The following is a 22,159-nucleotide window of genomic DNA, read 5'->3' on the forward strand; positions in this document are numbered from 1 at the left end:
GGGGTGTTTAAGAGGAGGTTAGATGAACATATTGCTGGGGTCGTTTGACCCCAGTACTCTTTCCTGCCATGGCAGGGGGTCAGACTCGATGATCTGCTCAGGTCCCTTCCGACCCTAGAAACTATGAAACTCTCTTCTGAGGTCCTTTGGCATTGGCTTTGCTTTCCCTCCATGCACCACTGCACAAATGGCCCTGCTCCGTCTCCCCATTTCCCCAAGAGCTATTTCTTCCTTCAAGGCTCTTAACTCCCAGCTTTCAGCTCTTGTGTCGTTCCTGTCTCCACTCCACCAGGCATCCTGTATTCTTCTCCCCTCACCCCCTGGGTGCTGCTCTTGTTGCTGGCTCAGACACTAGGAATGCCTTCTCTGGGCCTCAGTGTGCCAAGCTGTAAAATGGGGCGATGAACTTTGTAAAGGCCTTTGAGCCCTAACAATGTGAAGCATCAGAGAAGAGCTGAGTGCTGCATTATTCCATTAAAAGCGAGCCATGCCTCTGCCGCCTTGCCTGCTTACAGGCATGGCTCTCCTCGGCCTCAGTAAACACAAACTTCCCAAAGGCCCGAGCTGAGCAGCTCCAGAACCAGACCCTTTTCTAGGCCATCCTAGCCTGATGTGATGGTCAAGCCCATCAGTGAGGCCAGGAGGATGAGAGCTGGCCAGGGGCGTGTGGCTCTGTGGGGTGGCACCTGCCCTGGCTCAGAGGGGACCTGAGGTTTCAGTCTGGGCCCTTGCTCCCATCAGGGCTGAAACATCCCCTTGTGCTGCCCTCCCTCCATGTTAGCCAATGAATTATAATTGATAAGGGTGCTGGGCCTGCTTCCAGAGAGCTTGCCCTGCACTTCAAGGCAGGGAGCATAGAGCTGGGAGGAGAAAGCAGAGCAGCAGATCTGGCAGGGAACACAGGGTAGGGGGGCAGAAAGCAGAGCAGAAAATCCACGGGGAGTGCTTGGTAGGCAGAGAGACGCCGTCATGCACCCAGGCTCCCTGGGGTAGGCCAGTCCCTTTGTGACCCCCGCAACCATCAGCAAAGCCCTGACACAAGAGCGACCTGGCTCAGGCTTTGCGGTTCAAATGCTGTCACCTGGCCTGTGATTCAAGCTGCTGTGCTTACCATCACAGCCAGGAACAGGCTGGCCTGAATAGCAGGTCTGCAAGGCTGGGGCTGGTAGGGGACTTGGTTTCCTGCCTATAGGGGAAACAACACGCCATGGGGGGCAGGAGGAGTGATCTTCAAGGAGGGCAGCCCCCCTCCCCTCTGTGCTCCGGTGCAGCAGCAACACTGCCCATTGGAGCATCCTGGTCCAAGCCAGGGGAGACGAGAGGAGCCCCAGCTTCCAAGGGCCCTAACCCGCAGGTGGAAACCCTCCTCGCCCCTGTCCATCACCCTCCGCTGCCCATCCAGGGAGCCAGCAGCTCCCAAAAGGGTTCAATCCTGCTTTTAAAAACCGGGCAAGGTGCAAGGCCCAGCAGATTCAGGTGCGACCTCAGGGAAATGCTCCTGACTGTGAGAACAGCAGGACGGATGGTGGAACCAGCTTCCCAGGGGGAGCGGTGGAGCGTCTGTCCCTGGAGGCTCCTGGCCGAGTCTGGGTAGCGTCTGTCTGGGGTTGGGTGGGACTGGACAACCCTGCAGGTCCCTTCCAGCCCTGGGCTCGTGCAGTCTGTTCCCACTGCAGGATCTGTTGGGCCCAGGCAATAGGAACCTGCATTTCCTCATGCTCTGACTGGAAGGAGATACAGCAGGTAGCACCAGGAGAGCGACGCAGCACTGGGCTGGGAGCCTGGAGCGTCTGGCTATTGCTCCTGCGTCTGGTGCCTGCCCCTTTGCACAGGTCACCTGTGCTTCTGTGCCCAGCCTTCCTCCATCTGTTATCCACAGGCTTGGGGAACAAAGGGTGGGAAAGGGAGGTCAATATTCTTAAATTCATTGACAGAGAGGGTCAAAAGGAAGACATTTGCCAAAAAAAAATAAAAAGAAAATAGAGATGGAATTGACCAAATCATGGAATTTTTTTTTTAAAAAGTCTGGGGAATTTCGCTAATGTTCAAATATTTCATCATGGAAATACCGGGATCCTGGAATGACAAGAGATATAGCTAGAAGGGACCTCACGGGGTCATCTAGGCCAGCCCCTGGCTCAGAACAGGACCTAATACCTCACCGTATACCTAATCCAATTACACCTTATACCTAATCCTACCTGCTGGACCTTGATCCAAAGTCCTCCAGTGTTGGATTTCACAGCCTCCTTAGCCCCTTTCTCACTGTCCTTGCCATTGGGAAGCACTTCCCAGTATCCGACCTAAACCTTGTAAGCTGCAAGTCAAACCATTGCCTTTCATCCTGTCCCCTGAAGCCATGGAGAACCACATATCCTCCTTGCATAGTGGAAGACAGCTATCATGGGTCTCCTCGGCCTTCTTTTCTCTAAACTAAATAAACCCAGTTCTGTCAATCCTCCTCCACTGCCCCTGCTGCTTAGACCTCCCATCATTTCTGTTGCTGTCCTCTGGACCCTTTGTTCTTGAAGTGTGGGGCCCAAAACTGGTCTCAGATCTCCAGGCGAGGCCTCCCCAGTGCAGAGCAACATGTCAGGCCCACTTGTGTTTGGGCAGCTGGGTGTTCCTTCTGCAGTGCCTCTGTCTTTATACAGTGGCATCCTGTATATCTCAGCCCATTTCTCCAGTGTTTCAAGATCCTTTTGTCCTTCAATGCTGTCCCCCAAAGTGTCTGCAACCCTTCTAAGCTTGGTACCATGTGCAAATGTAATACATGCTTGCTCTGTTAGGTAGTATAAGAGTGATGCTGTAGCTGTGATGGTCCAGCAATTATGTGAGAGGCAAGGATTTTTTTAGGGTGATACGTATAAAAGATATCCCTGCCTCTCACATCATCCGAATGGCGCAGACCCCAGCAAAAAGCCATTGAGACACCCTTTGGCTTTGACCCAGCGCTAGCTACTTTCTGAGCAGTTTCCCAACCAGTTGCTACCTTACAGTAGTTTTGTCTAGACCACATTTCCCTGCCTTGCTTCTGAGAAGGTCACAAGAGGCCATGTCCAGCCCTGCCTGAAGCCAAATTGCTTCATTCTGCTGGGATTTTTGAAATACAGCTTTGTACCTGTGTATTGTGCTGCCATGCCGAAAACAGGGCCCTGAACTAAAGAGCAGAGAAGTAAACAACCCAAAACGGAGCACAGTGGTTTTGTTTCGGGTCGGGTGCCAGCTTGAAGTGTTCAACTTCTTGTTGCTTTTCACCAAATCCCCACAAAAGTTCAGGTCCAATTCCGATGGTTCCTGAATTACTCGCACACCACTCCTATCTTTCCCTAAAAAATTCACCTCCCATAATAAGGGCGTGGGTCTTTACAACGAAGCTGATTTTTCTGCCCAGAATAACAGCAGTGCCATTTCTAGCCGACTAGTTTTAAAGGAGCAGCTCCCTTCATAGCTCATTATCATCTACTTGATTCCTGCTAATTGCTCTTCACTTGAGGTGTTAATGACCCTCTTTCTTTTTTAAAACAAATTATCCTTTCTTCAGCAATGTTGCTGCCTATTGGCTGCATCTGGTCTCTCACCTCCTATTTCCCAGCCCTGCAGACTGCAGCTCTTTTCAAAACCCCAGTTTCATAGATTCATACATTGTAAGGGGCTGGAAGGGACCTTGGAAGATAGTTTAATAGTTTCTAGGGTCAGAAGGGACCTGAGCAGATCATCTAGTCCGACCCCCTGCCGTGGCAGGAAAGAGTACTGGGGTCAAACGACCCCAGCAAGGTGTTCATCCAGCCTCCTCTTAAACACCCCCAGGGTAGGGGCCAGCACCACTTCTCTTGGAAGTTTGTCCCAGACCCTAGCCGCCCTGACCGTGAAGTTGCGCCTCCTGATATCTAGCCTAAACCTCCCGTCTGCCAGCTTGTGACCGTTATTCCTGGTCACTCCTGGCGGTGCTCGGGGGAACAGGGACTCCCCCAATGCCTGCTGGCCCCCCCCGACTAGTTTGTAACAGGCCACTAGATCCCCCTCAGCCTTCTCTTGTGGAGGCTGAACAGGTTCAGGTCCCGTCGCCTCTCCTCGTAGGGCCTGCCCTGCTGCCCCCTGATCATACAAGTGGATCGTCAGGTCCAGCCCCCCCCTGCATTAGGCAAGAAAGATCTGCCCATGGAGTCCAGCCTTCAGCAGCAGCTGCAGTTTCAGCTTTTGGCTGGGCCAAGACCAGCTCTCAATTCAGCTGCAAAAGGGCTAAAACTTTGCCTGAGCAGGTAAAGGAAGGGGAGGGAGATGAAGATTTGGCTCTATCCCCACTCTATGTGGCCATAACTCTGGGAAAACCTTTATTTTCTTCCTCTGGCCTTCCTAAAAACAAGGCATGTGAGGTATGCTAGAAAATATGGTATTTGCCCTTACTCAGTGGCATCCTGTATAAGTATTTCAGACCATTTTCCTAGTATTTCAAGAAATACAAAGTGCGCTTCTCCCACTTTTTTGCTTCTGCCAAACAACGTCCAATACTCACCAAGCGCTATGCGTACTACCAAGAAAAGACTCGCAGTAACTCCGCTCTGTCCTGAAGCTGCAGAGAGGCAGCGATTGGTTTCCCCTCAGGTGCCCCTACTTCAACCTGAAGATCATCAAAAGGTAATCAGGACTCGTAGGAGAGATGATATCTTGTATTAGACTAACAAGATTTTTGCAAAAAAAAAAAAAATTCTTTCATTGCAAAAATCTTGTTGGTTTAATAAAAAATATCATCTCTGCTATTTGTCCTGATTGCCTTTTCCTCTAGACCAATACGGCTACAACCCAGACACCTGAGTCAATGCACTCAGTGAGCTGGCAGCTGGAAGCCTTTTAGGGCTGAGCTTTGTAGACACACTGCGGGAAAGGTTGGCCTTATGACTGGGGCATGCATAGGGTGGCCAGCCTGGAGATCCAGGCTCGGTGCTCCCCGGTTGCTGTGGGACTTTGGGTAAGCTTCCCCATCTCTGTCCTAGTTTCCCCATTGGCAAAATAGGGACTGCACTGCCCTCCCTGCTCAGGGAGAGGGGGTGGATTGTGGGATGCTTATGGCTTGCTCCAGGCTCCTCAAATGGGAGTGTGAGGCCATCTTTGAAGCGCCTGTTTTATAGCTTATTCTGTGGGTCTTCTCCCCAGCGTTAGTGCAGCAGGGCCCGATCGGGGACTGGTGTCAGCATGCAATGCAGCAGGCATTGGGCCAGCTGTCCCCCCACCCCAGTGGGGTGCTCGGTATTCCCCACTTCTGGGAAAGGAAGCCCTGTCGTGCTGCAGTACTCCAGACAGGGGCTGAACGAGCCCCGGGGGCAGCAGGGAGAGCAGGATCCGACCCCAGCCATTGGGAGCCCTTTGCTGTTCATCCTGCTCTCTGCGGTCCCCAGGCAAAGCATCCTTTGAGCTCTGGGGCCACGACACCTTTGGAAGCTGATCCGGACGGAGCCTCTGCTGCTACTCGCTTTGCTGCCAGTGACTGGGCTCTGCTCTTTTCCATGCGTCTTCAGCAGTGTCTTTCCAACCTCTGCTTCTCCCTCTCTTTCTCTGATACTCGTATGGCCCCCATTAGCATGGGGTCTTCTCACTTTGCAGGTGGTGATTTCCTAAACCCCTCTGTGCAGTGGGATAGTGCTGTCACACCCATTGCATGGATGGGAACTGAGGCAGAAGCCAGCAAAGTAATCTGATCATGTGGAATGGACTATCTGCCTCCTGGGGCAATTACGAGTCTCCGTTAAAAGTTTGTCCAAAGCTTTGAGACTCTGCAGCCCTATAGTTAGAAGAGAGGTGGCCCTTCTCGGGGGTGCAGAAAGTTCATGGAGGGGGTGTCTGAGCGCTGTAGGCAGGGGCAGGGAAGGGAAGTCTTACCTGCCCCAGGCTGTCTGCAAAATGAAGGCAGATGCTGCTTCTGTAGCATCATCAGCACCCTGGAAACAGACCCCACTGCTCCCTCCCACCCCAGACCCGTACATATTGCCTGCGGGGCTTGGACAGAAGCTCCCCGGGGTTGGGGAGCACCATCCTACACCCTGCCACAAGGCACTGCTCCTATGGCCGGGCTGCTCAGGCCTGCCCCTCACCTGGCAAAGACTCCCAGAGGGCAGGAGGGATTTTAAGGGTGCCCAGGGCTGGTTTCCTAGCCTAGTCATGCTGCAAACTTCCCTAGTTTTTTTTTTTTCATTCCCAGATCTGTGTCCACGCATATGTGCATGTGTGTGCGTGCGCATATGTGCACGCATGGGGGAGTGATTCCCCTGCGTACCATCAGTGTTGAATGCTGCTCAATAATACATGCAATGTAGATGCTCATAATGTAGGTCATCAAAAGCTCCCGGCCCATGGAGCTCTTTATGTTTGCTTTGCTGAGGCTCCCCCCGGCATTACTAATGAACAAGCTGCTCTGGAGGCATCATACCGCCCCCCCCAACTGTAATTACCTTTCCCAGTTCACTGAGGCAGCCTCCTGGCTGAGAGAGCTGATGCTGCCCAGTCCTCCAAGTGCCTGGACTTCAGCCATGCTAGAGGCGCTTGAAACCCAGCTGCCTTGTTGGTAAGGCCGGGGCAGATCCAGGGGCTGTAGTGCTGCAGTTGCACCCCCGGCCTTTGATTCCTGCTCCACACAAAAGTTAAAACCGACTGCCTGGGTGCAGCAGTTTTATTAAGGCAGTGCTGAGGGAAGTGACTGATTTCATGGCTCATTGTCATCTCCCTCATTCCCGCTAATGTCTCTTCATTTCATAGGTGTTAACCATCCTCCCTCCTTTTTAGTGGTCTTAAGGCTTCACTCTGCAAGATCTCCTGCATGTCTGCTCTCTGTTGCTGTGCCTGGGCATGTCTCTCTCCTATTTAACAGCCCTGCAGACTTTTTGTAGCTTTAGCTGAAAAGCTTAACTCAGGTGTGGTCAGGTGTAGTAATGACTGATGGTGATGTATGGGAGGTGCTCACTGTCTGAGATGCTCAAGAGGGCTAGATTTTGTTTTATGAATATGAATAAGAGATGTACACCTAACTGATGACTACAGGACTAATGACACAATCTCTTTTGACTATACGGACCATTTTTTACCTTGTTTCTTTTTTTAAAAAAAACTGAATCTAAAAACTAGCAGATTCATGACCATCCTGATACAGTTAAATTTGTTTGTGCTTTGATCATAAATTGAATAAAGTAGCACTAGGTCTTTAGTATATTAGTAAAGCTTCTAGTTTCTCTTTAACTGGAAGAAAATACACATTATGCTCTATGTGACGATGCACCACAACATCTGCTCCCCGCTATTCAAATTCCTACATCCACCCATGTTGCTAGGTATAAATTTTTCCATGGTGCTGGCAAATTCAGGCACCCTACAGACTTTCACAGATTAGCCCCTGTATTGCCCTGCGGGGCAAAGTGAGGTTTTTCTTTATGCAGACAAGGTTCTGTGGGTAGATGTGGTATCTTTTATTAGACCACCTAAATACTCGGAAAATTGTTCTTTGGAAGCTTTCAGGCACAAACACCCTTCTTGATGGTCATCCCTCTTGGCCAGAGCGCAGGGTGCTTTGGGGTTCTTTATCTTTGGACAGAAAGTTGTCCCCGGGGCAGCACTTTTGTCCACGCTGCATATGTTTGCCTGAGGGAGGCCAGCAGTTTCCTAGCTTGCCTTTTCCAAGCCTCCATAGCAGGCAGACTTCTAGGGGTGCCGTGACCTCCCCTAGCACCCCTACCTACCATGCCAAATCCAGCTTAAACGCACCCTCTATCTCACCTGCCATGTCTTGCTGGTAAATATCATTAATGGGAGGCTGCCTCCTTGCCCTCCTTGGTACAGTGTCTTACTGTACTGGGCTCTGCCCAATTGCCTGCCTGCGCCCCCAACCGGGGCCTGTGCCCCGCACTCCCGTAATCAGGGCTCAGGCAGCTTCAGCCTGACCTGGCCCCCAGACCCTCTTTCCAGGTCCTACGCCCACTGGGCTCCTCCCGATCTCACCCACACTGGGGCCAGGACACGCAGCACCCTCTCCAGCACTAGGACCCCCCCCATCACTGGGAAGCTCCCATAAGGCCTCCTCTACCCCTACAGCCTCACCCGGTCCTCCAGCATAATATCACAACCAAAACAGAAAACACAAAGCCCCTTGGCTATAACATAAACCCTAAGCCAACCTGGCTATCCTTCGTCCATATCCCTGTCAGGGCTCTCTCCATCCCGTATCATCATGCCATCCGGCTTCCTTACTATGCCCACAGAGCTCCCACTTCCTGGACTGCCAGAGGGGAACTGACTCTGGCCTCAGCCTCGCTGTTTATAAAGGCCAGGCCCTGCCCCCTTCTGGTCAGCTGACCCAACCGGTTGTCTTAGCAGCCCCCACCTGTGCCGCTCTGGTGAGTGGCAGCTGAGCCCATATTCCTGTTGCCAGTAGCAGGCACCCTAGTGCCCTGCTACACTCCCCGTGCAGGCAGAGCTCCGTCTCCCTCCAGCCCACAGCTCTGGCTCACTCCCATGTGCACGCCGCTTGCTGAACAATTCTGAACATCCACGCTTGCAATCAACCACAAGGAGATCCCTCCAAACCTGGGGCTTAGCTCTGCTCAGGCTTCTGGGATGGTCTTAGAAAAATATAATAATGGCCCAGAAGCACTCAGCATCTCCTCTTGGCATGCCTTTGAAATGTGAGGGTCTCACCTGCATCAGGAATACCTTCTTCACTGCTAGAGCAGAACAGATGGAGTCTCCTTCACTGGAGGTGTCCAAGAAAAGTTTGGATAAGCATTGGTGAAGGACGATCTAGGAGTAGCTTAGACATGCCATGAGTACTCTCCATGCTTTGGGGCTTTGCTGTTTGCTGTATGGTCCTGGGAGGGAAGCTCCACTTGTGAATACAAACAAAACCTTAGGGCCACATGCGAAAGAATGAGGTTCTTTCTCTAATGCTGAAGGTGTAGTTGGTCTAATACAAGATACCGGATTTACCCAAAGAACCTCATCTGCCTATGCCCTTAGACCAGCACAGCTACAACCTACACCCCTGAAGGTGTCTTTCACACTACATCTACTCCGGTGACAAGACCGTCTGCCCTACGGAGAAGCGGGGTAAGTTCAGTTGCATGGCTATCCCTGCTACTGAAGAACTGCTTCTGCTATGTGGATACAACTTCAAAGATAGGAGCAGCTATAAATAATTGCATTCAAATTCAAATTTTAAAACTGCAATGCCAAGTGCTTCGTGCCCAGGACGGTTGTCGAGGCAGTTGTATCTTTGTCCCCTTGTGCATATGCATTACAGAAGAGTCTTTAATTACATGATTGCTCTCAGGACTTGTGGAACCCACACATCAACAAACAGGTGCCCGTGCAGCTCGAGTGCCGGTGTTGTGCCCTTTGTTTACTGTGGCACGGACCATGTTCAGCCCGTAGTGCAAGTGAACACATCATTACAACCATGTGCTTTTTTTCCCCCTGTAGGATCCTTCATTCAAACACTATTCACTGTTACATAAGTGAATCCAGCTTTTGCTCTTTGAATCTCAGCAGTGCTCCCTGTGTGATCTTACCTTATTCACCATCCCACCTCAGCACTGAGAGATGCAGGACTTCTGTGTAAAAAGGATGGCTTGCTTACAAAGCTAACTAATGTTTTGTAGCACCTAAGCGGAGAAAGACAGAGTTATAGAATCAGAAAAAATGAGGTTTGAAGGGAGCTCAGGAGGTCACATCTAGTCCAATCCCCTGCTCGAAAGCAGGGCCAGCCCCAACTACATCGTTCCAGTCAAGGCTTTGTCTACCCGGGGCTTCAAAACCTCCAAGGATGGAGACTCCACCACTTCTCTGGGTAATCTGTTCCAGTGCTTTACTACCCTCCTAGTGAGAAAGTTTTTCCTAATATCCAACCTCAACTTCCCTTGCTGCAGCTGGAGCCCATTGCTCCTTGTCCTGTCATCTGCCCCCACTGAGACCAGCCCAGCTCCATCCTCTTTGCAGCCCCCCTGCAGGGAGCTGAAGGCGGCTATTCAATCCCCCTCAGTCTTGTCTTCTCCAGACTCAATCAGCCCAGTTCTCTCAGCCTCTCCTCACCAGTCCTGTCCCCCAGGCTCACAACCCTCCGTTCATTGCCCTCCGTTGGACTCTCTCCAATGTGTCCACATCCCTTCTGTACTGGGTGCCCACAACTGGACACAGGACCCCAGATGTGGCCGCCCCAGTGCTGAATAGAGGGGAAGAATCACTGCCCTCAACCTGCTGGCAACGCTTACAGTTTCATGTGTGCAATAAACACAACTTCTGTCCCATCCATTATAGATGGGATAAACCCTATACTAACCCTATGTGTTAAATAATCCAACACTACACACAAAACCCAGCATTTGCATCTGCTTTTCTGAGTTGATGATCCCTTACAGAACTAACCTAGTGATCTCAGGGTATTCTTCAATGGACAGCAATACCTGATCTGAGCACCCTTCAGCTGCCAGGCACTGCGGTCTCAAAAGATTTCTTAAACAACAGACCAAAGGGATTAGCAACCAGTTTGGAGAGGTTGTTTGAACTGTGTGCAAACCAGTCTGTAGACAGTGCTTTCAGTTTGGATGGGAGCTTCAGTCCTTGCAGGCTACAGGCTCCCGGCACTAACGAGATGCAAAGAGAGGGGCGTGGGTGCCATCTAGTGTCAACTATTTAGTTGGTCTAATAAAAGATATCACAAAGGACCTTGTCTGCCTATGTGCTTAGACCAACACGGTTGCAACCAACAACCCATCTAGCGTCAAGAGGCAGGAGCATCTCCCTCTTGCTCAAAAGACTAATTGCTGCAAAGACCTGGGTGCCCCAAGGAACCCTTTGATCTTCTTGTCTGACGCTTGCACGGCACCTGGTCAGCTCTTCACTGAGTCAAAGACACGGGTCTTGACTCCGGCATGACGTGTCTGTCTCAGAGAGGAGGCATGAGGCTCAGAGACAGCTTGCTGCCCCTGTGAGGGTTTGGGGCCAAAGGCTAATCACTGTTTGCTCTTTATGGCTAATATAAATATATCCAGCTTCAGCACTCAGCTCTTTGGTCTCGTGATGCACTTCCTGAGGAGATGGGTGAGTCAGGATCTTCTCCCTGCAAGGCTAATTGTAGCCAGAGACCAAGTTGCCTGCCAGTCTTCCTTTGGTAATGCTGGCTGGGCTCTGGAGTCTGCAACTGGATCGCCCTTTCTCCAGCCCTTGAGTCTTTTGTAAGGCTCTTTTCTTGTAGTATCTCTCTATTTTCAACACTGCAAGTGGTGACACTGGGTTTTCTACATCCCAGGTACAGCTAAGTGGTGTAACCCTCAAGCAGAAACATTAGGATCATAGGAAAGTCAGGCTGACGTGACCTCACCAGGTCATCTAATGCAGCACCCTGCTCAAGAAAGGACTGCCGTTGCCTAAACCATCCCAGGAAAGTGCCTGTCCAAACTGCCTTTGAAAATGTCCAGGGACAAAGAGCCCAAGACTTCTCTAGGTATCCTCTTCCAATACTTGACCACCATCCTGGTCAGAAAGCTCCTCCTAATCACTAAGTTCAATTTCCCCTACTGAAGCTTGAGGCCATTGCTCCTCATCCTGTCCCCTATGGGCACAGAGAAAAGCCCGTGTCCATCCTTTCTATTACCACCCTCCAGGTATTTGAAAACTGTTATCACACCCACCTTGGTCATCTCCAGGCTAACTAACCCTAGATCTTTCAGCCTTTCCCGATAAGTCTTACTTCCTAGACATCAGTTTTGCTGTCTGCTGGGCTCTTTCCAATCTGTCCTTCTTGGACAGTGGGACCCAAAACTGGACACAGTGCTCCAGATGAAGGCTCACCAGCGCTGAATAGAGCTAAAGAAGCACATATTGTGTGTCTGCCCCCCATCTCTCTTGTTTCTGATGCAGTCAATGGGATGCATCCACAGTGGGTGTCTGTACTGGGTTAGGAACAGCAAGTCCTGCATTTGTGCATGGAAGCTGGGCTAGGACAACCCTTGAGGCACCTTCTAACCCTGGAATCACGATTTATGATCAGGCCACTTGAAAAGTGAGGCTCTCCCAGTGTCCCCATGAGCTCCAGCAAATGCTCTTGCAATGAAGGAACTTTGCCTCTCTACAGAGGCCCAGCGCAAGGCCTGGGCACCTCCAGGCCTTATGCAAGCCCTGTTTGTTGGTGCCTCGTCCGTTCCCTGCTCCCCAGCACAGAACTGAATTTCACCTCAAGCCCTGTTTGCCTCACACACCAAATTTGCTCCAGGAAAGCTCCAAAAGAAAAGCCTCAGAGCTACTTCTCTTCTGTTTCCCAAATGCGGCAAAGCACAGCTGGCAGCTGGGATCTTTCCTGGGAAGATTCAGCCTGAAGCAAACTTCACATCTAAAGTGGGGGAAAGGCCCTAAAAAAAGGAGTCTTCACAGAAACAGTTAACTGCCCCAAGGCAGAGGCACATGTCCCATGGCAGTGGCTCCTCTTGAGACACAATGGGCATGTCTACACATGCATATAAACATGCCTAAATTTAATGTGCATTAGCTTAATGCCCATTAAATGGGTTTAGGCAGGTGTCTACATGTGCGGGCATTAAAGTGGATTAATGCTGTGTGGGGACAGACTTGGGACTAAAGTTGATCCCAAGTCAGTCCGCACATACAACGTTAATATACCTTAACACATCGACACATATGTAAATGCACTTTAACTATTCGTGCCTAAATTTGCACAAAGAGTTGAATTTTAATGCACATTATGGGCATGTACATGTAGACACGTGCCCTTAATGCACATTAATTTAAGCTAATGCACATTAAAGCATCACATGTAGATGCATCCAGTGAAATTCAAGAATGGGACCCAGACCCCCTGTGGCTAGATGGTGCAAAGACTAAGCTTTGAGTCCACGTCCTGCCAAGCAGGATCCAAGCCCTGAGGGTGGCACAGGGGCTCCCTGAGCACTGTATGGGGTCAGGAGTGCCTAAACCCTGCTCCTCTGTGGGGCTGGGCTGGCCTGGTGCTGGATTCTTGGGCAAGAGGGGCTGAATACATTCCATCTCCTTGGTGCTTCCAGCCAAGCAGCGTGCGGCAGCTCCCCTTCATGGAGGCACCTGCTGGTCCCATTCACTGTGCCTAGCTCTGTTGAAGCCGGATACTTCGGTGTTAGCCCCTGCCTGCCTGGCTCTTCCCCCTCAAGGCCTGTGGTGGGTGAGGGGCACTCAGTGACTTCCAGGCTGAGGCAGGGCCGGTGTGCGGATGCTTTCCTCCCTCATGCCTCTTTAGGCTACAGGCCACCACTTTACTGGACCCACAGGGTTTAGCACTCACGGGAATGATCTGTCCCTGCCCCATGGAGTCATTTTGCAGACCACTGGTGTTCATTGGGGATGCGTCGATGCTTGGCTGTGTGGTGAGGTGGGAACGCAGGAGTCACCACATCAGTGTGGGCCTGGGGTCCTGTGCACTGGTAGTGATGGTGCTCAGCCCTCGGGATCCCACATGGGATGGCTTGCTCCCTCTCTCCATGGAGGGCTTAACCTGATGCAGCATCAGAGAGGCTCAGGGATATCCAAAGTGATTGTTAAACTAGACTGAGGGGGGAGAGGGACATACTGCATGAGGCATGCCCCTCTCAGGGAGTTAAGATGGTGGCTAAACAGGGGGGACTGACACGTTCTTTGCCAGGGACTTGATCTCAGCTTATGCTCACACAGCCCTCCCTACCCAGGCAAACTCATTGAATCACATGGAACCATTCTGGGTGGTAAAGTACCTCCCCCAGGCCAGCATTGGCAACAATAGGGCCTGAGAGACCTGCAGACAATTTCACTCATTGCCCCCCCCCCATCGCCCCAAATGTAGCCAAGGGCCATGGGGCACAGCCCCAGGCCTTAGCATGCGCCTGACCTTGTTGTTCCCAGAGGCACCCCTGTAGAGCTCCACCTCTCTGGGCACTTGTACACATGATGCTGAGACAAAGTACAAGTGATGAAAATTCCCCCTTGTGTGGCTTAATGGTGTCACTTTGACACATACGCAGAATTTGCAGGTTTTAAATTAGTTCTCATAAACCACTTCCCGATGTAGTTTAGTTTGCATTGTTGCAACTTGCAGTGACAAAGCCATAAATCTATTGTGTGTGTGTGGTAATTCACTGTTTCCAGCCATGCCAGCTCACGCTCCAGCTCAGCCCATCCATACCCCTCCAGCCCTGTCCTCCCCTTCCCTCTGCTCAAGGATGGCTGCTGTAACCCTATCCTGTTCTCCTCACCAGCCCACCACTGAATGCCAAGACCATGTGGCACCTCTTCCGCGTGTCTCCAGAGAACCTGCGGACCTACCAGACCTTCCCCTCGGGCAAGCGGGTGACCAGCCAGGAGAGGGAACTCAGAGATAGCTTCTTCGAATTCAGAGCTTGAGGCATGCGGGGGGGTATCCCTTCCGTGCCAGCTGGACTTCTGGAGGAGGTTACATTCCCGGAGGGAGAGACCGTGGGAAATAAAGCCCTGAGAGTGCAGCAGGGCCTTGGATTTTCTCCCCTCTCTGGAAACCCTGGCGGTGTCTGGCCTGAAGAATGCATGGAGCTATGGATGCAAGCCACAGCCTGCCAGCACAGAGGTTCATTTTGCAGAAATTCAGCTGGTCTCAGGAGCAATGCCCCGTCTGCCCCACACAGCCTCCTGTTATCCTGCAGACAAACTCTGAACACAACCCAAATCCACCCCACACCCGGTCTCCCACGATGACAAACTGAGGTGCAAAAGAGAGGCCCAAAATCAGCTTATCCTAGCCCTATCTGACTTCTGTCATAATGGCACCTCGCAGTCCTTAATATGCATAGCCTCAGGGTGGGGTAGAGCTATGATGTCCATTGCACAGAAGGGGAAACTGAGGGAGGACGATGTGTAACTGTGTAGTCAATGGACTTGGCACCACATCAGAAGGGGTGCAGACACATGTTACATAGCCCCAGTATGTAGCAAACTGTGCAAATCCAGAGTGAAGTTATTCATTGAGAAACACGCTGTAACTTCACTCTGGGGTTGGGTGGGGGAGAGCCTGGGGCTGTGCAGAGTAAATTCACCCTTAATTTTATTCCATGGTAAGATGCAGACATCCCCGTTCCTCTATATGTTGGAGAGATTTTGCCTTGTTTCAGTGGAACTGGCTGCCCCACAACACACTCCCATACTTGTCAGGGATCTCACAGCCCCGCTTGGCTCAGCCTCACAGCCGACATACATGGCAACAAACCCAAAGGTCAAGAGACAGCAACACTGGGTGCTTCCATCTGTATTCTGAACCACAAAGGTAAACAAGGAATAGCTTGCCAGGCCCCTCTCCGGCAGGCCATGGGATCAATGAAGGGCTTGTCTCTGGAGATGCGGGCCTCTGTTCCCTACAAGCAGCTTCTGCCAGGGCCCTGAGGTCAGAAGCGGATCCTAAAGGAACTGGAGAAGGATGGTGGATAGTTAGAAGCCACGTCACAAGCCACATACTTGCATGACCTAGGAGCTGCGCTGCAGCCTGAGACCAGGGTTGGGGGATGTATCTATGCTCCCAGCATCTTAAAGCAGGGTCATGATTTGAGGCAGTGGCCACATATTACCCCTGCACCCTCCTTGAGTACCACTGTGATCCCCTTCCCCTGCCTGCTCTGCTTTCTGCTCCCTGCCCTGTTGTTCTGCTTTCTGCACTATCTGATGCTCTTCTGCCTGTCTCTCTGCAGAGCTGTGTCCAACCATTGTCCTCCTAGCTTCGTACTGGATTGCAATTCCCTAGGGTGGGGTGTGAGCCTGAGCTAACAACAGAGGGTCATTAAGACTTGGTGATCTTCCATTCACACAGCAGCTGTCCTGGACACTGGGTCAGCTGCTGCCCAGGACAAACCATTTTTGAAGTCCATATGCTACAAAAGGCATCACCTGCCTGGGGTCTCTGATGAGGCTGACCGGGCAGCCCTTAGACATAAAGGGCCAAGGGTTAGAAAGCAGGGGGTCCCTCACTGCCCACTGGGGGGATGGAAGGACAAGGGGTGTAAAACAGCTGGTTGTAGACAGGCTCCCTGTTTGGAAGGAGAAGCCAGGCACAGGGGACAGGAGAGCAGGTAGGCCCTTGCACCCCTCTGAAGACTCTGGCCTGAGTTCAGGGAGTACTCAGGAAGCAGAGGGCTGGAAGAAGGTATATGGGCTGATTGCATAATCTGCGGCTACATACGACCCTGAGTTCATTCAATTAAGGAGTGAACGAGGCCTTGCAGAGCTTGTGTGTCTGCCTGTGCTCACATCTCCCCGAAGAGGGGAACAGATATCCCAGAGGGCCTGTGACACTGGAAGGGTGTGCTTGGGCATCTCAGGGGCTGGGAGCCAGGCCCCCGGGGTCCTGACTGGTCTCCGTATGGAGGCATGGATTTAAATGCTACATGGCATGTGAGACACATGCAATGGTCTTGTGCATATTGTAATCTGCCCCTCCTCCAGGGCTGCCCCGTTTATACCACAGTCCCCTGAACACAGCCCTCTGGTCCTCTCCATTAGGTCTGAAGGACCAGAATGCTGTCATCACTTCACGAAGAAGTACCACAAGAGCCTGGGCCCATCAAGTGTGGAGAGGGGCTGAAGATGGGGACAGCACTCCTTAGATCAAGGGAAGCACATGGCTGCAGAATGGTGGAGCCTCAAAACATCATCCTGATGGGCAGCTAGCAGGGGGAAACCTCCCTGGCTGTGACCGGCAGGGGCTGCAGCAGGCCAGCTGCTTCTGTGGAGCTGTGCCAGAAACATCATAAAACAGGGCTTTGTGGGATATGCACATGCAGCCTTCAAAGGGACTCTTCCTAGCTGCTCTGGAAGATGCCCAGCACAGTTCTGGCTGGGTATGCATGTGTACTAATAATCGATGCACCCCTTCTTTATCCTAACTCTAGAAAGCCTCTTTGCAGCTTAAACCCTAGAGTGCCAGGCTGCAGCAGTCAGTGTCACAGATTCAGCATATTATGTACTCCCAGAGGGGAAGAAATCCCTCCTAAATGTTACAGAATAAGAGCTGGCCAAGGTCTAAGACCCCCTGAAATCCTGGCTTAGAGACTGATGTTTTCTGAGAGTGTCAAGCCAAAACCATAGCTCCCTGGACGGATCTGACCTGGTTTCACCACTGCCTTGGTCTTTTTCCAACCCTCCCATTTATCCATCATAAACATGGTTGTGAACTTTCCCATTGTTCTCTTGCCTACAACTCGAAGCACCATGGGAGCCTAAGACATCCCCAAGTCACTTGCAACTCAAAGAATAATAATAAAAATCACTCTTACTGCATAAAGTCGGAGGATTTAGACATGGCATGCTCAAATTCGGCCAAGGATAGCATGTTGTCCTGGATCAGGTCTGCCTCTCCCAGAATCTGCAAGACCCAAGAGTGAAAAGCTTGGGAGGAAGATCTACTGGCATTAGAGCAGCTGTGTTTAATTTCTAGACATGAGTAACCCTGCTTGAAATGTGTTATGAGGCCAGAAGCCAAAGGGGAAAAACTCTAGACACTGATACAATCTTCAGGATGGGCAGTCCTGCAAAAACCAGCCTGGACCCCGAAGGAAAGGGGTAAATGCTGGCCGGGAGGCTACATACTCGGGTTGTCAGGGCGATGAGGTCCTCTTTGTTCAGGTAGTCGGTGTTGAGCAGGTGTCGGATGATGCTTTGCAGGTCTTCCTTGTCAATGAAGCCATCCTCATTCAAGTCTGTGGGGAAGAAATGTGGGAAGGTGGAGGAATGAAGCTAGCTTTGGGAGGGCTTGGTATTTGTTTCTGCAGTAACCCTGAGCGCCACCCCCCCCCCCCCGATGCTTGTTGCTGGGCAAACAGAGAATGGAAGGATGGTTCCTGCATCAAAGCGCTGCCAGTAGTAGAGCTTCATGTTAGGGCTGATTAGAAATTCTCTACAATGCATTATGGCCAGGGGAGCCTGGGATACTCTGCTCCCTGGAGGAGTCAAAAATCCCAGTGCATCATGGGTGATACACCCTGTGGCAGGAAGCCACTTTTGTTTCTCCCCAAAATCTCTGACAATGTGATTAGGATGGGCCCAGCAGAGGAGACACACCTTTACCCTATCTCTTTAGGTAACCTGACCTTGGCTACTTTCCTGCTCCCTCTGCCTATGGGACTGGTATCACCTACCTGGGTGAGGGGCATCTACCTGGTGGGCTAGAGTCTGCCCGGCAACTAGTGATGTATTTCAAATTGGCTGGCCAATAGCCAACAGGTGCTGGCCTCCACTGGACCAGGTGAACAAGGTCACAGGGGCTATATAAGTTAAGGCTGCCCAGGAGGAGGGGCAGCAGCCATGTGAGGGACTCAGAGAGGAGCTTGACCATCTGAAACTGGCTCTCACCCCCATAGCTCAGGAGCTGGGAATGGCCTGCCTCCAGAGGGGATCTCCAACAGCCTTGGGATGATGCTTGTGAGTAAGCTACTCAAGATCTGGTTAGATATCTAGCTGGCAGTAACTCAGATGCGTGATCAAAAGGCTCCTCAGCCAGACTGTTTTGCTCTATGGGATTTCTATATTGCTCAGTCTTGTACCCTATTTTCACCCTACCCCTGTAATCAATAAAGTTCTCCTTTGTGACCGGTGTGGGAGGCTTATTGAGGGGTGGGTTTAAATTATGCCTAGGAGGCCCCTTAGGTCTGCGGACTAAGGGAGACTTTCCTTTTTGCCCCCAACTTGGGGAAGTGCCCCAAGTGCCTGTACTGGGTTGAGTACCCATTGGACTAGTAGGCCTGTGTTTCCCCAAGAAAACAGGGCTGAGAGAGTCCCTTCTCGGGGTGGTGGCAGCTTATGTTACCCCCAGGCTAGCAAGTGTGCTCCAGGAAGGGGGTCAGCTGGACGCGAGGTGCCCCCAGGGAGGCGCTCAGAGCCTGGAAGGTGGTGAGGCGCAGGGAGGTGGGGAGTTCAACGCAGGAGCGTCCCCTACTGGCCCGCCACATGTGGTGGTAGAGTGGGATACAAATACCCTGCTGTATTAGAGGCATAATATGGGAAGAGGAATAGAGTCACTGAAATCCCTTGAGCAAACAATTTCTAATTTGACATTGGGTTGACTGGATAGTGTAGATAGCCAGGATGGTGGACCAGTATGTCCAAATGACTGTGCCTGAACTAAAAGAAAGGGAGAGGCCTTCAAGTGAAGAAAGGGCTAAAGAAAGAAGAGCTGATTAAACTCCTGTGCAACAATGATTCAGCCACAGAGCCACCTTCACGCACGTCAACTCAAGTCCTCCCCAGAATCACATTCCCGCATGTCAAGTTTGGGAGCTGCTGAGAGATCACCCCCTACTGAGGAGCACTGGAGGTACCAGATGCGGCTAGAAGCTGAGGAAAGAGAAAGCAAGCGCAAGTTTGAGCTGGAGTTGAAAAAGATGGAGCAGGAGGAGAAAAGGATGGAGCTGGAGGCAAAAAGGATGGAGCGGGAGGCCCAGCATGAAAAGGCCCAGTGCCAAGAGGCAGAGGCCAGGCGCAAGCACAAACTAGAGGTACTCCATCTGCAGCCCAACAGGGGAGAGGCGGGCCTTCTACAAGTGCCTGGGGGACACCCCAAACCGAACTCCCCAGCCTTCTCTCGCTACCAAGTTGGAGACTATCCTGACGTATTCCTCAGCATCTTCGAAAGGCAAGCCTGATGGTAGAAGGTGCCCAAGGAGGAGTTCATGATGCACATGGCTGCTCTGGTAGAAGGTGACATGGCAGTGGTCCTGAACAGCCTGCCCTCGGATGCAGCTGATGACTATGATGCCTTTAAAAAGGCCGAGTCTTCAAGGTTCAAGTTAGGACTGGATTATTTCTGGAAAAAGTTCTGGAATATTCGCCCACAACCCGAGAAGACAATGGCTGATTTTGTGGCCCTGGTGTGGGATGCACTCCTTAAATGGGCAGACGGAGCCAAGGCTGACAATAGAGAGAAGCTGCTCCATCTCATGGCACTGGACCAATTTTATTACTGCTGTCTGAGGGAGATTAAAACCCTAGTCAAGGACAGGAGCCCCAAAACAGTCCATGAGGCCGCTGAAATTGCAGATCAGCTGTTGCAAAATTGTGAGGGGCCAGACAAGAAGCCCCCTTACTTTGGGAAGGAAAAGAAAGGGGTCCAAAGAGTGGGGAAGGGAGGGCCAGGTCCAAAAGGGGAAACGGGGCCGTCCCAGACCGCAGATGCAATGGGTGGTGGTGGGTGTACTGCAGGAGGTACCAGGCTTGGACTTGGGCCACTGCAGTTCACTTCCTGCCCCAAACACAGGAAGTGTGTCCTTGGATGAGTTGCATAGTCTACCCTGTTTGCCCTTAGTGTATCCTGTGTGATATTGTCCACCCACCGTGTGTGACCTTGGGTGAGTGGCTTAATCTACCCTGTCTGTCCTTAGTCTACCATATGTGGCATTCTCTACCCTGTGTGACCTTGGCTGACTTGCTTAATCTACCCTGTTTTGAGGTCCCCATCGGTGATGTGGAGAAAACATCCCCTCCCTATGTCACAGGGGTGCTGGGAAAGAAGACTCCTTTGGGAATCTGTGAGATTAGCCAAGCAGGTGAGTAGACAGGCATGGCCTCAGAGCCAGCAGAGCTTGGCTGATTTATGCCATCTGAGAAGCAAGCCTGGTATACGTGGCCATCAGGGGTACATCCATGTATTTCCCCCGCATACCTACCAAGCACTCCTAGCAGTATCCTGAAAGGGCTGTGTTACACAGTACTTTTAGGTGGCTCAGGCAGCTCTTAACCCCTGGATTATCCACACATTAAGATGTGCAAAGTAGTTTTAAGCAACCTTTAGGCATCTTACAGTCAAACCACTCCAGGGCAGGTTTATCTGTGCTCCATGTTACCCAGCTCATGTTCCACAAATGTGTGGCCACTCCCCAGAGACAAGCCACCCAAGTTTCAGTCCTCCAGCATCCCATGATGCAGTGTTCGCTCCCCACAACATCCTGTTGGGTGTGGATAGCTCCCGGCTGTAGCTCCTAGCCAGGCCCCTGCTCAACAGCTTTCTAGTCACAGCTGTGCAGGTCGGGGACAGTCAGAGAAGGTTTTTTGCCTGAAGCTGTCACTATAAACTCAAGCTAACACTAACAGCAATCAATGTTTGAGAAGCTTGAAGTGCAACATATACCATGGCAATGTGTGGCCGGCATGTGGTATTAGTTGAATTGTCTCTGAGGTTGGCACCAGTGGTGCCACCAAATTCTGCTGGATTCCTATACAAGCCCCTCTCTTCTGCCAGGACAAATGAGATCTGACAGCTTGTGCCTATGCTTGTCCTGACAATAAGAGGATGGGTGAGGGCAGAAGCCTGACTCCCTCCCCTTAGGAGAGGAGATGGCTCATGTGCCCATTCTCCCAGCCCCGGGAGAAGACTGTCGTGGTTTAACCTCCTTTCCAGTAGACCTCTGCAGCTCCCTTGCTCCCTTGCCAAGTGGCTTTTTAGCATGCATTGCTCTGAAGTACCCCAGTCCTGTTTGTAATGCACAGTCCCCCATTTGAAATGCAAATCCGTGCTAGGCCATGAGACACTCTGTGCAGCAACTGCTTTGGAAATGCCAAGATAGTTTCAGGAGTTTCTTTAGGGCTGTTTCTCTATCGCTGACATCTGACGTTCAGCCGCCCTTTTAAATGCATCCTTTCATCACTCTAGATCATGCATATTTATGCCAGTTTGATGAGCAGACTAATGAGGACAATGTAGCTGAACTTCAAAAGTGTCCTATTGATGTATAGGGAAAAGCCCTGGTGTCTTTAGCCCATTTTTAAAACCACTTTAAATTCTCATTTCTCTACAATTCTGTACTGATACAAAATTAAGCTAACTCTGGGCTCAGTTCTGCAAGTAGGATGCATGAGATTCCTATTAAAAATAAAGTCCCTCATGTATAAACAGCCAATGGATTGGACCTGGAGTGGTCTATGTCTTTAAATATAGAGAGAATCTTTGTTAGCATTATCATTCACTAAATCTGTTTGTCTTCATAGAATCATAGACAATTCAGGTTGGAAGGGACCTCAGGAGGTGACATCTAGTCCAACTGCCTGCTCAAAGCAGTATCAGCCTCAACCAACTCATCCCAGACAAGGCTTTGTACACCAGGGTCTTCAAAACCTCCCAGGATGGAGAGTCTACAACTTGTCTAGGGAGCCTGTT

General features: G+C 51.2%; 2 protein-coding genes and 1 long non-coding RNA gene across 3 annotated transcripts in view; 1 reads left to right on the top strand and 2 right to left on the bottom strand.

The window, feature by feature from the left end:
- Nucleotides 1-4,697, bottom strand: part of LOC109311552 — a 7,879-nt gene extending 3,182 nt beyond the window's left edge. The window contains exons 1-2 of the long non-coding RNA XR_002101536.1: nt 4,684-4,697; nt 4,250-4,254 (exon numbers count right to left, since the gene is read on the bottom strand). This is a non-coding gene — a long non-coding RNA (uncharacterized LOC109311552). The remainder of the gene's footprint in view (nt 1-4,249; nt 4,255-4,683) is intronic.
- CUNH2orf70 (chromosome unknown C2orf70 homolog) overlaps nt 1-14,403 on the top strand; it is a 36,902-nt gene extending 22,499 nt beyond the window's left edge. The window contains exon 4 of the mRNA XM_019537251.1: nt 14,253-14,403. Within this exon, the coding sequence (XP_019392796.1) occupies nt 14,253-14,397 (145 nt within the window). The 3' untranslated portion in view covers nt 14,398-14,403. The remainder of the gene's footprint in view (nt 1-14,252) is intronic.
- Nucleotides 14,404-15,253: 850 nt separating this feature from the next.
- The window catches only part of CIB4 (calcium and integrin binding family member 4), a 70,330-nt gene continuing 63,424 nt past the window's right edge, over nt 15,254-22,159 (bottom strand). The window contains exons 5-7 of the mRNA XM_019537252.1: nt 17,602-17,711; nt 17,289-17,377; nt 15,254-15,429 (exon numbers count right to left, since the gene is read on the bottom strand). Coding sequence (XP_019392797.1) covers nt 15,408-15,429; nt 17,289-17,377; nt 17,602-17,711 — 221 coding nt within the window. The 3' untranslated portion in view covers nt 15,254-15,407. The remainder of the gene's footprint in view (nt 15,430-17,288; nt 17,378-17,601; nt 17,712-22,159) is intronic.

Source organism: Crocodylus porosus, unplaced genomic scaffold (assembly GCF_001723895.1).
Source record: "Crocodylus porosus isolate Cpor-Errol unplaced genomic scaffold, CroPor_comp1, whole genome shotgun sequence".
Taxonomy (NCBI): Eukaryota; Metazoa; Chordata; order Crocodylia; family Crocodylidae; genus Crocodylus; species Crocodylus porosus.